General features: G+C 43.8%; 1 protein-coding gene across 8 annotated transcripts in view; it reads right to left on the bottom strand.

The window, feature by feature from the left end:
* Nucleotides 1-13,490: 13,490 nt before the first annotated feature.
* Nucleotides 13,491-16,714, bottom strand: part of EML1 (EMAP like 1) — a 163,589-nt gene continuing 160,365 nt past the window's right edge. For all 8 annotated transcript variants that reach the window (XM_060755472.2, XM_067462988.1, XM_060755430.2 and 5 more), the window contains one exon: nucleotides 13,491-15,434. In XM_060755472.2, the coding sequence (XP_060611455.1) occupies nucleotides 15,309-15,434 (126 nt within the window). In that variant the 3' untranslated portion in view covers nucleotides 13,491-15,308. The remainder of the gene's footprint in view (nucleotides 15,435-16,714) is intronic.

The following is a 16,714-nucleotide window of genomic DNA, read 5'->3' as shown; positions in this document are numbered from 1 at the left end:
CAGAGCGCTTTTGAACCCCACCATTCCGGATGGGAACCCTGACAACTCGACGGCCCGCTGTGAAGCATTTGCTCGGTTCTTTGCGGACAAAGTCGCTTTGATCCGCTCTGGCCTGGATACCACGTTAACGGCAGTCTCTGAGGATGTAACACGAGCATCTGCTTGTCCGATTTTGATGGATTCATTTCAATTGGTGAAACCCGAGGATGTGGACAAGATACTTGGAGGAATGAGAGCTACCACATGCATCCCAGACCCCTGCCCATCCTGGCTTCTAAAGGAGGCCAGAGGGGGATTGGCCGAGTGGGTGGAGGTGGTGGTTAATGCCTCCCTTCGGGAAGGCAAAATTCCAGCCAGCCTAAAACAAGCTGTAATAAAACCGCTGTTGAAAAAACCATCACTAGACCCCACTCAATTCGTCAACTATCGGCCTGTTTCCAATCTTCCCTTTTTGAGCAAAGTCCTGGAACGTGTGGTGGCCTCACAACTCCAGGTATTCTTGGTAGACACGGATTATCTGGATCCGGCACAGTCTGGTTTTAGGCCGGGACATGGTACCGAGACAGCCTTGGTCGCCTTAGTGGATGATCTCCGCAGGGAGCTCGACAGGGGGAGTGTGTCCCTGTTGGTCCTGCTGGATCTCTCAGCGGCCTTCGATACCGTCGACCACGGTATCCTTCTGGGACGCCTCGCGGGAATGGGCCTTGGAGGCACTGTCTTACAGTGGCTCGGGTCTTTCCTAGAGGGTCGTACCCAGAAGGTGTTGATGGGGGACAGCTGCTCGTCCTCACAACCATTGTCTTGTGGGGTCCCGCAGGGTTCAATACTGTCCCCCATGTTGTTTAACATCTACATGAAGCCGTTGGGAGAGATCATCCGGAGTTTCGGGGTGCGGTGTTATCTGTACGCAGATGATGTCCAACTCTGTCACTCCTTTCCACCCAGTTCTAAGGAGGCTGTTCAGGTCCTGAACCGGTGCTTGGCTGCTGTGTCGGACTGGATGAGGGTGAACAAATTGAAGTTGAATCCAGACAAGACAGAGGCACTCCTGGTCAGTCGAAAGGCCGAACGGGGCATAGGGTTACAGCCTGTGTTGGACGGGGTTACACTCCCCCTGAAGACGCAGGTTCGCAGCTTGGGTGTGACCCTGGATTCATCGCTGAGCCTGGAGCCTCAGGTCTCAGCGGTGGCCAGGGGAGCATTTGCACAGCTCCGGCTTGTGCGCCAGCTGCGCCCGTACCTCGGGAAGTCGGACTTGGCCACGGTAGTCCACGCTCTGGTCACATCCCGTATAGATTACTGCAACGCGCTCTACGTGGGGCTGCCCTTGAAGACTGCCCGGAAGCTTCAGATGGTCCAGCGCTCGGCAGCCAGGTTGCTAACAGGAGCAGCTCTCAGGGAGCATACCACTCCTCTGTTGAGCCAGCTCCACTGGCTGCCAATTCCCTACCGGGCACAATTCAAGGTGCTGGCGTTAGCCTACAAAGCCCTAAACGGTTCCGGGCCCACCTACCTCTCCGAACGCATCTCCTCCTATGAACCGACACGGACATTAAGATCGTCCGGGGAGGCCCTGCTCTCGGTTCCGCCTGCGTCACAGGCACGGCTGGCGGGAACGAGAGACAGGGCCTTCTCGGTGGTGGCCCCTCGGTTATGGAATGCCCTACCAAATGACATCAGACAGGCCCCTTCGCTGCTGGCGTTTCGGAAGAAGCTCAAAACCTGGCTCTTTGAGCAAGCGTTTGGCTAATCAGCGCAATTGAACACAGAATGACGGTAAACTGAACATAGGAACGGCATAAGGATATGAGACTGGATCTTGTTTGTGATCGAGGCATTATGTATGATTGTGGTGTGTTTGTTATGGTGTATGCTGTGTTTTAATTGTTATTGCTGTGGTTAATTAATTATTGTGTAAACCGCATTGAGTCGCCTAATTAGGTTGAGAAACGCGGTATAGAAATAAAGCAAATAAATAAATAATAATAAATAAAATTCCTATTTGTGAGTGCCATGGAACCATCATGATAATAATCCTTCAAAAGAATTTTGGAATACGAATGCCAAAATATATATTCCTATGTGACCTTTGCTATGTTTAGGGATTATCAATGTGCAAATGCAGAATACCAAAAGACCTCTTTTCTTCTAAAACTTTTGCAGATGTTTAAACATTTGCTATACTTGCTAGCAACACATGATTGCCCAAGTATATGCTATTTTAGGCAAATGATATTTCAAGGGTTTTTTGCTCCTATTGTGAGAATTACAATCCAATGCAAATAAAGGAGGTCAATTTAACAAATCCATATTGACTGCCTTGGGTCACTCATGTGTCTTTACAACATCCATTCAACTCTGGAGCAATTGTACATTGCGCAGAAATAGACTTTTATGAAGGGGGAAACAGATTTTGGAAGACAGAGGAATGAGAGAAGTGCAGAATGTCCATCAGAGAGCAGTGTGTTATTGAGTAGTTTTAATTTTCAGTGGCAGTGTATGGTGGTGACAAAGAACTTTAAAATACTTGTGGCCAAGCTAGATTGTTTTCTCGGACTGGTGCAGCTGCCCAAGAACTTGGACAGAAAGGTCTTTGCTATCATCTATCAGCTGAAATATTCTAAATCAGAGATGGCATTTAAGAGGAGAGCTTAGTTAAATCTCAAAAAGATGTTCCATGGAGCTCAACCTTGGTTTGCAGTCTTGAGACTTGTGCAGTTATGGTCCCGTTGCTAAGAGAAGGTGAATTCGTTCATAGAACTGTGGCTTAGGAAACGGATGCTTTATAAAACAAAATGCTGGTTTGCATGAAGCTGAAACGTGTCTAGAGAAAGGTGAACCAAATGGTAAAAGGTCTAGAAACCAAATGCAATGAGGAGCCATTTGAGGATGGGGATGTTTAGATTGGAGAAACAAAAGTTTAGAGAGAACATGATAACTATGTTTATTTAAAAGGATGTCATATTGAGGAGAGGGGAAGATTGTTTTGTGCTGCTTCAAAGTCCTAGGTTGAATCTACACTGTGGAATTATCACAGTATAGCATCAACTGAATTGGCATGGATGAAAGCAATAGAATAATGGGAATTGTAGTTCCACAAGGTCTTTAGCCTCCTCTGCTAAACACTGCTCGTGCCTCGCCAAGCTATAACTCCCAAATTCCATAGCATTGAGGCATGGCAGGTAAAATGGTGTCAACGGTATAGGTGCACTCTTAGAGATAGAGCAACGGATTCAAATTACCGGGGGGGGGGGGGGATTACATTGAAACATTAAGAAAAATGTCCTGAGGGTACGAGGACTTCAACAGTGGAATATGCTGCCTGGAAGTGTGTTGAAGTCTCTTTTTCTGGAAGTTTTTGAACATCTGTCAGGAGTGCCTTGATTGTGAGTTCCTTCAAACTCTGTCCTCAAGAGTCCTCAGTTCTTAGGCAGCACCATCCACATCTAAGATAAGGGTAAAAGCAGGCTTGGAGAAACAAATCCAACACATATGACAAAAGGTCCCCACTTGCTGCTCAGTTTTTAACTGATGTTAGCAATGTTCAGATGTATCTGGGGACCACTCTCCAATATTAGTACCAAAAGGGTTAGGAATCCATATCCGGTTGGTGCCAACCGAGAATAAACCATGCTCAGGAACTCTCTTTTGTCTCTTTCCCTCCCATTTCGGCATGTTTCAACTGAAAGTATAATTTAAAAAGCAAATCCCTGCGTCTTTTAAAGATGTAGCAGTAGAGTATACACCCCTTACCCGCAATTTCAATATCTGTCATTTCATTTACCAAACTCCAAAAAATATCCCCACCCTGGAAGTGTTTGTTGGCTTTTCTAGACAATCCAGTACTATTCTATGATATTTTTCCAGTCTTGTTATGGTCAAAATATAGGGTTCTATTGTGTTAACCAACCTGACTGGATAAAATAAATTCCTTACCCTTACAGCCAGGACACCATGTGGTAGGAGTCTGTTCTGTGGGCTTTATGCCCAGGGGCATTCTTCCAAATGGCAAGGTCAGTCAAGTAGTTTTGACATTGCTCCAAAGCTTTACAATGTTTTCCTGAGACTAAAAGCTCCTTTGTGCCACTACTGTTTTCTTCTGTTTGGTAAGTGGCATTGTCATTATTTTCCTACTTATATATACTTCAGCTAATCTGTTTTTTTTCCAAATATGTTGGAGTACACAAATCCCATCAGTATCAGCCAACGTTGTAAATGCTGAATGTCAGCTACAGAAGTTCTGCTCAGACCCAAGATTGAAAGGCACCAACAACTGATACGTTTTCAGTGGTGGCCTCACCATTTTTAGAATGCTATGCTTCAATATGTTTACAAGAAAATCACATTTTTTTAGTGCCAGGCTAACATTTCCTATTCTTTTTGACAGACAACATGCCAGTGTTTTATTAATTTAGCATAGCCCCAAAGGGATTCTCAGTTTTTATACAACATTTTAATTTTTGTACCATGTTTTAATATATGCATTTTATTGTATGTATTTTATGTTGCTGTATTTTGTGTTGTACCCTCCCTTGTATTGTGATTTTAACTTCTGCGAGAACTGTGAATACAGTGGCCTGGCGTATCTAGCTTCCCAGAAGGTCAAATAAAAAATAGATGGGTGGAAGGTAAGAAGAGAGGTTTATTTTCAATGGCCCAAGAGAACATCAGCAGAGAAAGTAGTCAAAACAATTGACATACTGCAACTGTGAATACAGAGCATATGTATAACATCTGATAGATATTCGGGTTGTTTGGCTAGGATGTGGTTATTGGTTGGTCCAATCGACGTCATCACTGGTTAGTGCTTGCTTTGGCGGGTAATTTTAATAAACTGTCATTGGAGTAACTTGAAGTGTCTGCCAGTTTATTGATCCACTCCTGAGAGGAGCACAATAGGAAAGGTATGTGGTGTGGCAATTGGCAATGGGCTCATGATGAGCTTAATGGTTTGCCTACGATGGACACAAAAGAGTTAATCCAAGATAAACAATGGGTGCTTTAGGGGGATCGTCATTTCAATGGGTGTTGCAAGAATGGGTCTTGCCAGGGGCATAGGAGAAGAAAACGTTCCCAGATCATCAGAACTGCCCCCTCCATTCTGTCGTTCAGAAAATGGGTGAAAACCTGGCTATGGGGTTTGGCTTTTGACGAGTGAATCAATATTTCTGTGATCGGATAGATGATGATGAATGATGGACAATGAATTCACTATGATGACTGACCATTGTTATTATGTGATTGCATTTTGCTGTTATAACGTTTTAATTGAATATGTTATATAATGTTTTTAATGATTGTTTTGTGATTTTATTGTTGGAAACCGGCCCGAGTCCCCCGATAGAGGGGAGAAGACCGGTATACAAAATTGTTAAATAAATAAATAAACAAACAAACTAACTAACTAACTAAATAAATAAATTGAAAATAGGCAAGAACTCCGGGCTCTGATGTAAGTTCATTGTGTATTTGCCTCCTGTTTCCCAGATCATTGTGAGAGGATTATGGCAATTTGAGGGGTCGTCTTCTAGGATCCAGGGTGTGTTGGCAACATTTCACAGATAAATCATGAATGGGTTACTACAAGGCAAAGGCACATGCACTTGCTGTATGTTCCAATGCAGTCACATTTCGGGGGGTCAGATTTCTCAATAATGCTTGAGCCATGAGGAGAGGATGGTAACAAAAATGTTGTTGTTGCTGATGTTGTTATAATGTTGAATGACAAGTGTAATAGATCTAAAACTACACCACCCAAAGAGGAACACTATTATGGCTACAGAGGGAGAGAAGAGACAGGCATTGATCCATCAAATCATCCGGGCGTCCCCTGGGCAACGTCCTTGCAGACGGCCAATTTTCTCATACCAGAAGCGACTTGCAGTTTCTCAAGTAACTCCTGACACAATTAAAAAAAAAATGATCCATCGATAGGTTCAGAAGCAGATGAAAAGCTCTCTCTCCATCCCAACTATTACAGCCTTAGCATTGGAGGGAGAGAAGAGGCAGGCACAGCTCCACCATGCCCAGGTCCTGCAGATAAAAGTCCCTCACCTATTCCAATTGTCACCGCCCAGGCCTCGGATGGAGAGGAGGCAGAGCTCCATTAAGGCTCAGTAGCAGATGACAGCCCCTCCCTTCACTCCAACTGCTACTACCCTTGTCCCGGGGGGGGGGGGGGGACAGAACAATGGGCAGTATCTGCTGGGTGTAATCCCTTGCCACATTGCCATTCCCTTTTCCTTTTGTTTCATGTTTTAATTACATTGTAAGCCTGAGGACCAGTAGCTGTTTTGTTGTTCCTTCAATTACAAAACTCCAGAGATGGTACTACATAGGACTTTAAGATCGTCTGGGGAGGCCCTGCTCTCAGTCCCGCCTTTGTCACAAGTATGTCTGGCGGGGACAAGAGACAGGGCCTTCTCAGTGGTGGCCCCTCGGCTATGGAACACCCTCCCCAGGGATATCAGATCAGCTTCTTCCCTTCTAACATTTCGAAAAAACTTGAGACATGGCTTTTCGAGCAAGCGTTTGCAAATACAGAGTAGCTGACATAGGAAAATAGAACAACTATACGATGGAACTGGACAATGTTTTAATAAGAACTCATTAATGGTTTATGTTTTATTGCTGTTGTAATGATTTTACTTATGCTAATTGTTTTTATATTGTTTTTATACTTTGAGGCATTGAATTTTGCCTTGTAAACCGTCTCGAGTCGCCTGAGGGCTGAGAGAGGCAGTATACAAATACAGTAAATGAATGAATGAATGAATGATGATAGGCTAAACTGCCCATTTCCTTCCACATCTCCCATCATTTATTTTGTACCTGTAGGTGCAGTTTCCTGTTTTCTTTTAAAAGGGCCACTAATATGTTTATGATAGATTCCCCCTCGATGGACTGTCACCTTGTCGTGGTGAGGGGGCTTGCGTGTTCCGATGAACCTGTAGGCACAACAACTGGAGTCGTGCACTCCCAGGAGTGGCTGCGGGGGAGGTCCCAGACCGAGCACAGTCCGAAGACCCAAAGACCTCAACGGCGGAGCAGGCGGAGGATAACATGGCACATGTTACAACGGCTGCGAAGGCGGAAGAAGGCTGCAACAGACTGAGAAGCCACGGTCATTGTGTTAAACTACATCACCAGTGGAACCTCACTCTGTGAAGTCTGTGTGTTGATCAGTTGTGCACTGACCTCCACACATTAAAAAAACCCACGCACAGGCGTCTTCCAAAGAAAATAAAAACCAACCAACCAAAGTCCCATGGCGATCAGCGAGTGGCGACGGGGGCAGGACTGTGAAATCTGGAAGCCCCTAGTCACAGACTGGCACATGGGCGGTGGGTACGGACTCAGTCGTTCTACCTCAAGGTCCGAGGCAGTTGAGTAGTTCGGCAGCTGTATCCACGACTGAGCAGCCCTATTCAGGACCCACTCTGCTCACCCCACATGGGGAGGGGGCTAGAAAAGGTGCCCCAAACATAGTCTGCCTCACTCATCCCTGACTGGACTGCCGCGTCCAGTGGGGTCACCACCCTGCGGCCAAAAAAGAAAAATGAACTTCGGTACGTGGAACGTACGGACTCTGATGGACAACAGTGGCAGTGAACGCCCCGAACGCAGAACTGCCATCATTGCAAGGGAGCTGGGACGCTTCAACATCGACATAGCAGCCCTTCAGGAGACCCGGAGAGCAGGAGAGGGACAGCTGAAGGAAGAAAAAGGAGGCTACACCTTCTTCTGGAAGGGACTGCCCGAAAAAGACCAAAGAATGCACGGAGTTGGCTTCGCCATCAGAAACGATCTGGTGAAACATCTGTCCGAAGCACCCACTGGCATCAACGAACGACTCTCAACCCTCCGAATCGATCTTGCCAAAAACCAACGGGCAACCATCATAAGTGCCTATGCACCAACACTAGATGCTGACGAAGACATCAAGGAGAAACTCTACTGTCAGCTGGACACCGTCCTATCGGGGATACCTAAGGGGGACAAAATCATCCTCCTGGGGGACTTCAATGCAAGAGTCGGGCGAGACTTCGACCTGTGGCCAGGGACCATTGGAAAAGACGGGGTTGGAAACAGTAACTCAAATGGCATCCTGCTTCTCACCAAATGTGCGGAGCACAACCTTGTCATCACCAACACGCTCTTCCGCCAGAAAAACAAGTTCAAGACATCATGGAAGCACCCCCGGTCAAAGCATTGGCACCTCTTAGACTATGTAATCACACGCGCCAGAGACCGCCGTGACGTGCTCCTCACAAGAGCCATGACAGGTGCTGACGACTGCTGGACCGACCACAGGCTAATTCGATCCTCGATGGCTATCAAGATCGCCCCCAAGCGCAGACTCCAAGGAAGGAAGACAAGGCGCAAAATGAACACCCAAGCCCTTCAGGAGCCCTCCAGACGAGCCCATCTCCAAACAGCACTCAAGGACCATCTACCCACAGAACACCCCAAAAATGTTGAGGAACATTGGAACAAACTGAAGACCTCCATCATCCAAGCCTGCGAAGAAACTATTGGATACCAAGCCAAGAAACATCAAGACTGGTTTGATGAAAATGACATCGAGATCCAACAGCTAATTGACAAGAAAAGGAAAGCCTTCCAAGCATGGCAGAGAGACATCAACTGTGCTGCTAAGAAAAAGATCTATGCCAGTGCAAAAGCTGAGGTCCAAAGAAGGACAAGAGAACTCAAGAACATCTGGTGGACAAAGAAGGCCGAAGAAATCCAACACCTGGCAGATACCCATAATGCTCAGGGATTCTTCAAAGCCACAAAGGTCATCTATGGACCAAGAAACCATGGCATACAGCCTCTACGCTCATCAGATGGAACCAAACTCCTGAAGGACCAAAACTCAATTGCACTACGTTGGAAAGAACACTACCAAAGCCTCCTGAACCGCAGCTCCAATGTGGCCGACGAGGTCCTCTCACAAATCCCACAACAACAAACCAGGGATGAGCTTGCAGCACTGCCTAGTTTGGAAGAAGTCAGCAATGCCATCAGCCAACAGAAGAATAACAAAGCCAGTGGACCAGATGGGATCCCTGCTGAAATCTTTAAAGAGGGAGGACCTGAGCTAACACACCAACTCCACCAGCTCATAGAAAAAGTGTGGGTGACCGAGAAAATCCCAGCAGATTTCAAGGACGCCACCATCATCACCCTCTTCAAAAAAGGGGAAAGAACAGACTGCGGAAACTATCGAGGTATCTCCCTTCTAACCTCCGCTGGGAAAATCCTCGCAAGAATCCTTGCAAACCGCCTTCTGCCCCTCTCAGAAGACACCCTCCCAGAATCCCAGAACGGCTTCCGCCCCTCCAGAGGAACCGTGGACATGATCTTCACTGCACGACAACTCCAAGAAAAATGCAGGGAACAAAACCAACCCCTGTACATGGCATTCATCGACCTTGCAAAGGCATTTGACACAGTGAATCGCAGCGCGCTCTGGACCATCCTCCACAAAATCGGGTGCCCTAACAAATTTGTGAACATCCTGCGGCTCCTCCACGATGACATGATGGCAACAGTTTTGGACAGCAGTGGCTCCCAAAGTGACCCATTTAAGGTGGAATCCGGTGTCAAACAGGGATGTGTTATCGCCCCAACTCTATTCTCCATCTTCATCGCTATGATACTTCACCTTGTTGATGGGAAGCTTCCCACCGGAGTGGAAATAATCTATCGGACAGATGGCAAGCTATTCAACCTCAGCAGACTGAAAGCCAAAACCAAGGTTACAACAACATCTGTTATAGAACTCCAGTATGCTGATGACAATGTCGTCTGTGCGCATTCAGAAGAAGATCTACAAGCCACTCTAAACACCTTCGCAGAAGCATACGAGAAGCTCGGCCTGTCACTGAACATTGAGAAAACCAAGGTGCTGTTCCAGCAGTCACAAGCCAATCCCTCTCCAATGCCAGAGATACAGCTTAATGGTGTCACATTAGAAAATGTGGACCATTTCCGCTACCTTGGCAGCCACCTCTCCACCAAAGTCAACATCGACGCCGAAATACAACACCGCCTGAGCTCTGCAAGTGCAGCATTTTCCAGAATGAAGCAAAGAGTGTTTGAGGACCGGGACATCCGTAGGGAGACCAAGGTGCTTGTCTATAAAGCCATTGTCCTCCCAACCCTGCTATATGCCTGTGAGACGTGGACAGTCTACAGACGTCATATGCAACTCCTGGAACGATTCCATCAGCGCTGCCTCCGGAAAATCCTGCAAATCTCCTGGGAAGACAAGCGGACAAACGTCAGTGTGCTGGAAGAAGCAAAGACCACCAGCATTGAAGCGATGGTCCTCCAACATCAACTCCGCTGGGCCGGCCACGTTGTCCGGATGCCTGACCACCGTCTCCCAAAGCAGTTGCTCTACTCCGAACTTAAGAACGGAAAACGGAACGTTGGTGGACAGGAAAAGAGATTTAAAGATGGGCTGAAAGCCAACCTTAAAAACTCTGGCATAGACACCGAGAACTGGGAAGCCCTGGCCCTTGAGCGCTCCAGCTGGAGGACAGCTGTGACCAGCAGTGCTGCAGAATTCGAGGAGGCACGAGTGGAGGGTGAAAGAGAGAAACGTGCCAGGAGGAAGGCGCGTGAAGCCAACCCCGACCGGGAACGCCTTCCACCTGGAAACCAATGCCCTCACTGCGGAAGAAGATGCAGAGCAAGAATAGGGCTCCACAGCCACCTACGGACCCACAAGGAAATCCATAATGGAAGACCATCTTACTCGTCCAACGAGGGATCGCCTAAGTAAGTAAAGTAAGTAAGTAAGTATGATAGATTGTATCTGCATATGATGCCTACTGGATCACAGATGCAGAATGCTAAGCAATATACATTTTTAAAGTTCAGAACCTAAAAAGGCTTTACTTTGCAGTTCACTAGGTGCAGAGGCAGGCCAACAATCTGCAGTATCACATCTAATGTGATTATTTGGATTACCAAATAATGACCCACATGAGTAGAATTTTCAGTCCCAAGTGGCGGGATCCTTACTGAATTTTTGTTTTATAGAAGGCTTATGTCCTACTTTTGTAGTAGTAGTAGTAGTAGTAGTAGTAGTAATAACAACAACAATAATGCTTTATTTATATCCCACCCCCTCTCCCCAGAGGGACTTGGGACGGCTATTTTGTATCCAAAATAGTTTAATTTATCAGGTTTAAACAACATAAATCAGTATAATACAATCATAGAGTTGGAAGAGACCTCGTGGGCCATCCAGTCCAACCCCCTGCCAAGAAGCAGGAAAATCGCATTTAAAGCACCCCTTACAGATGGCCAAATTTAACAATCCAACATGTGTCTCTCCCTGCTTTGCTACACAAATAAATGGGGGGAAAGAAAGAATTGGGCACAGCACCCAATTGTCAGATTTTCTCATCTAAAAGCTTCTGCTAGGGATCTGATCTTTTGTTGAAAGCAGGTGGAAAAAGTAGAAATCTAGTAGGCACAGAGATCTCTTTATTGGTATCTCTCAGAAATCACTGAGCCTGCATGAAGTTACAGTTCCTGAAGTGAGCATTACCACGCTGCTTTCTGCAAGTAAGGGATGCTTACAGAGATTTCGGGATAAATATGGACTTAAAAATATATAATTGATTGGAGAGGCTGTGTCTGCCAAGCAATACACTGCTGCAATATTTCCAGAAGTGTTTAAGAAGTTGATAGAGGAGAAAGATACCATCCAAAACAGGTGTTCAACTATGGTGAAACTCTTCTGGGGAAAAAGAAACCTAGTGGTTCTCAATCTGTGGGTCCCCAGATGTTTTGGCCTACAACTCCCAGAAATCCCAGCCAGTTTATTAGCTGTGAGGATTTCTGGGAGTTGATGGCCAAAACATTTGGAGACCCACAGGTTGAGAACCACTGCGCTAGAACTGTAAAGGTAGCACCGGGGCGTGTAAGATCAGATGGACTCTGGGCATAAGTAGCAACTCTGCGGGGCATATGATCAAGGTAGGAATAGTGTACCTTTTGAAAGACCTGTGCATTCATAAAATCAAAAACTTTCTCTGCCTCTGTTCTGTCAGCATAATAAAAATGGTTGTTTTCTTTCCTTCGAATACAACTTAATTGATTCGGCCTCATAACCAGGGAATCATTTATTTTGTCAAGGCTATGTACAGTGGGCTGGTATTTGAGCACATTGTAGCTGCCAGTGATGCAGAGCCTAATGTGGATATAATGCAGGGCTGGAAATCCTTCACAATTGCTGATGCAATAACATTCATAAATAAAAGCAGAACCAATCACTGCCTGGTGGAAGAACTTACAGAGTAGTATCACAGAGGAACTGCGTGTCCCCCTCCCAATCCCCCAGAATCAGTGGATAAGTTACAAGAAAAGTGACAACTTGGTTGAGGATTTGCTACATGGTCCATGAGAAACATATCAATGGCCATGAGGAATTAGAGGAACTCAGTAGGATCTTTTCAGAGGATGAAGTAGAAAAAGAAATTGAAACAACATTGGCCATGTGATTCTGGCCATGAAAACCTTTGACAACACATTAGAGAAGTTCACCAGTGTTTCAAATTACATAGACTTTAAAGGACAAAACTATGGCATATAATTCTTGGATGGAACACAGCATTCAAGTCACCCTTACAATCATTTAGGATCACAATCCTTGCAGCAACGCTCTGATGAATAAGAAGAGACAGCAAATTCCCATTGTAACGTTCTTCCAAAAGGTTCTGGCAGCTGAGAATCCTTGACCATCAACACCATCTGCTCCCGACATTGAGATCCAATCATCCAAAATGTATGCTCCTGGCACTGAAATCCAACAATTCTTAACATCTACTCCTGACACACCCTACCACTGACAATGTCTGCTTTCGATATCATCCTGGACCACCTTTTGATGATAATTCTTCTGATAAAAGTTCCCTCTTCTGACACTATCTCTACATCAGAAAGTCAATACTTATGGTTTTTGGTAGCCATGCCTTCATTGTTCAGAGTTTCAGATTGTTATGTAAAAAGTCATGGAAAAGATCCCTCATGTAATACAAGGGCCTACTGCATTACTTTTTGGAGTATGCTTTTCTACTTCTGCCTTCCTCTGTATTTTGGTATCCTTGTCACTGCTACCATACTTTTCCTATAATTCCAGTGAAAATTTCTGCATGATAGACATTTCCTTAACATTTGTTTTATTAACAAGTTTCAGAATGTTAACAGTTTTTGATGCATTGCTGTACCTTTTGTGATTTATTTTGTGATCTGTAGTACAAGTTGTTTTCAGCACTTGGCTGCAGGATGCGAGTGATCAATACATAAAAAGACTCGAAGTGCACTAAAATCTTCATTCTACATCCTCTTGACATATGCTCATATATACAAATGTTTGCGTTGGAATTTTTTTATCCAGAAGCACAGTAAAAGTTCAGTATTAAATATAATAAATTATGAATGATAGAAACACAAACAAATCAGAACAATTCACTTTAATACATTATGTTTATTGATGGCCTGCACATTCAGTGCAGCAAGTTGGAGATGTAATAAAAAAGCTTCAAAATTTATTTCATCTTCACTGAAATAACTCTAAACAGCCCGTGCTTCAGAGTTCAATTAATTAATTCACATGTTGCTTATTCACTGTTTTTTTAAAAAAGCATCCGTTACTGTTTCATTTTTCAGAGCCTGCTTGTTTAAAATCTTTAGATACATTCCCAAATGTAAACAATAATTTTCAGTTCATATCACAATCAGAATTGATAAGGCCTTCTCTGAACTACTTTATCCCACCTTCGCTTTTTACTTTGTTGGGAAACACAATCTGATTTTGTACTATAAATATCAGTCCATGCAAAATACACAGCAGGTAGAGTGGGCGTTATTAATTGACATTTCAGGGCAAACTCAGACATTTTGCTCACTGACATGACTCCATCACACGATTCAAGAACAGGGGTCCTTTGCAAGGATCCTGGGGCAACTCTTCCTTACAGTCTGTTTTACAGATTCCCTTAAAACAATTCAAAGGACATTGGAGTTGCTTGTGCAATCAAGCAGTCTCTGCGAATGGTTCGTGTGTGTTCATCTCCCCATTTCTTCGACAGGTTGGTGGTACACTTAGAACAGTCTTTATACACAGTCTACTTGGCCTTAAAATATGAATATACAATATCCATAAGCAATAGACAAGTAAAGCTTAGAATGCCTTACTATTTCTTATGAATTGCTAAAAATAATTATACACATATGTAAAGTAGTAATAGTTATGATGATCAACATACAGATTGGTGTATTCTCTCAACTGAGATGTGGTCAAGTTGAGCATTACTTTTTGAAAAATAAAATAGCCTGATCATTTTTTATATGTTGAAAAAAATAATAACTTTGAACCAGGTTACCTGAATTTGTAATCCCTGCTGAGACGTTCAAGTTAAAACGGGTTGAACGTGTTTCATTTGAAATAGAAGAAAAATCTGGGCACAATCCAGCAAATGTTCACCTCTCCAAAATCAGGAAGACTTAAGTTAGTTGCAACAGAACACCATTTGGAGTTTTTCCTATAGAAATTCAGTTGCAACTAAATTTTGTTGGATTATATTGTCCTCTGTTTAATGGTTGCTATGCCAGAAAAAGAAAAAAGAAAAAGGTGCCAAATATTCTAACATTCACATTTCCTTATTTAAACATGTTTTTCATGACAGGATGAAAGGACTACTATTTTGTTTCAACATGGCAAACATACGGAAGCACCATCAAAATATATATTGCAAAACCATAATGCTTAATGGCTCGTTCTCTTGATATTGTTCATTTTTACTTAAGCTTTCTGTACCCATTCTTCATCAGAATTAGGAGTAGCATCACTTTTGTGACCATAGATATTGTAACTATGCAGCTAGACAGTACGAAGTGTAAATAATGACACTGTGAAACACGTAACCATAGTATTAAGATAAGCATGTTTGTGACTATTTTAACAGAAAAGTCCTGTTCATGTTTTGCATAAACATCAATTTTAAATGTGTACTGCTTCATTTGTTGTACAACAAAGAGAGAGAGAGAGAGAAAGTATTGTTTGCTGTTGTTGTTTTAAAGTGATGCTTAACAAATTACTGAAATAAGTACGGCAACCAGCCAAATACTTTGCTTTCCTGAGGTTTGTAAGGATTTCAAAACGTAAAAATCACAGTGACTAGGCTAAACGGCAACCATACTGTTAAATCTTAAATATACAGTTTATACAGAACTTTGCTGCACAGCCAGCTCTTGGTTATACACATATTCATACAAGGTTTCCACTAAATGACCCGCCACTGCATAATGCTGGTATCTTTTCCCCCTGTGGAGATGAGATGAGTATCTTCATATAGAAAATCTACATTGGTTACATGACTGCTGTGCCCGCCGTACACATGACTTGGAGCCTGGAAGACATCAATAAAGGGACTTTTGTCAATAACAGAACTATGAACATCAACAGCTAGAGCTGTTACCACAATACATCCTGCCTGGCTCATTAACCAATACCTCTGGCACATATGACAATTCAATGCTTCTTGTGTTACTTAAATCCATCAAAGCAATGTACTAATCTGTGAAAGATTCTGGGCACTGCAATTTAAGGGTGATGTTGACAAGCTGGAATGTGTCTATAGAAGGGAGACTAAAACAATCAAGGGTCTGGAGAACAAGCCCTATGAGGAGCGACTTAAAGAGCTAGCCAAGGCTGAGAGGAGACATGATAGCCATATATAAAAATGCATGGGGAATTCATAGGGAGGAGGGAGAAGGCTTATTTTCTGCTGCCCTGGAGACTAGGATGCGGAACAATGGCTTCAAACTACAGAAAAGGAGATTCCACCTGAACATTAGGAAGAACTTCTTGACTGTGAGAGCTGTTCAGCAGTGGAACTCTCTGCCCCAGAGTGTGGTGGAAGCTCCTGGATGGCAATCTGTCAGGGGTGCTTTGAATGCGATGTTCCTGCTTCTTGGCAGGGAGTTGGACTGGATGGTGACGAGGTCTCTTCCAACTCTATGATTCTATTATTTATTTGATTTGTGCTACAAATGGTGGAATGCACAGCAGCAGTCTTACTGCTGTTTCTTCCTATTCGTCGCACATATTTCACATCATCACTCTTACTGCAGATAGAGCCATAGCACAATCCATAATTTCTTGATTTTATTTTTGTCAAAAACAGAGAAATGATTTGCCAAATCTGACTACAGAACAAATCTGTAGCTATCTATGTTTTATATTGAACAGAATGGCAATACTCATATATAAGACTATTTTTTTAGTCAACCCTGCTCCCTCCAAACCTGAGTCAATTAACTCACAAATCAGTGTAAGCACTGTGTCTTAATTCTTATAAAAAGTACCCATGCCAATCTCTGAATGGAGTGGAAAAAGGAAAGAACTCAGTTCATCCTGGGAGAACCTAAAAGAAGCACAAGCACCTTCTATTTTTTCCCCACGTGTTGCTGCTTCTGTTCTTTTTTAATTCTTTTTGGTGGTAGGCAGATGAAGTAGCATTGGTGGCCCCCTGAGGGGACACTGGGAGTTTCTCTTCTCTATTAAAAAAAACATGACTCATCTATAAGTCATATCAAGCTTCACAATTTTAGCCCCAAAACTTCCCCTTCACTTATACATGAGGTTGACGAGCGTATGGTACTTCTCACGCTATCTAATGTGAGGAAT

This window comes from Anolis sagrei, chromosome 1, assembly GCF_037176765.1.
Source record: "Anolis sagrei isolate rAnoSag1 chromosome 1, rAnoSag1.mat, whole genome shotgun sequence".
Taxonomy (NCBI): Eukaryota; Metazoa; Chordata; class Lepidosauria; order Squamata; family Dactyloidae; genus Anolis; species Anolis sagrei.
This window is presented reverse-complemented; position numbering and strand designations above follow the sequence as displayed.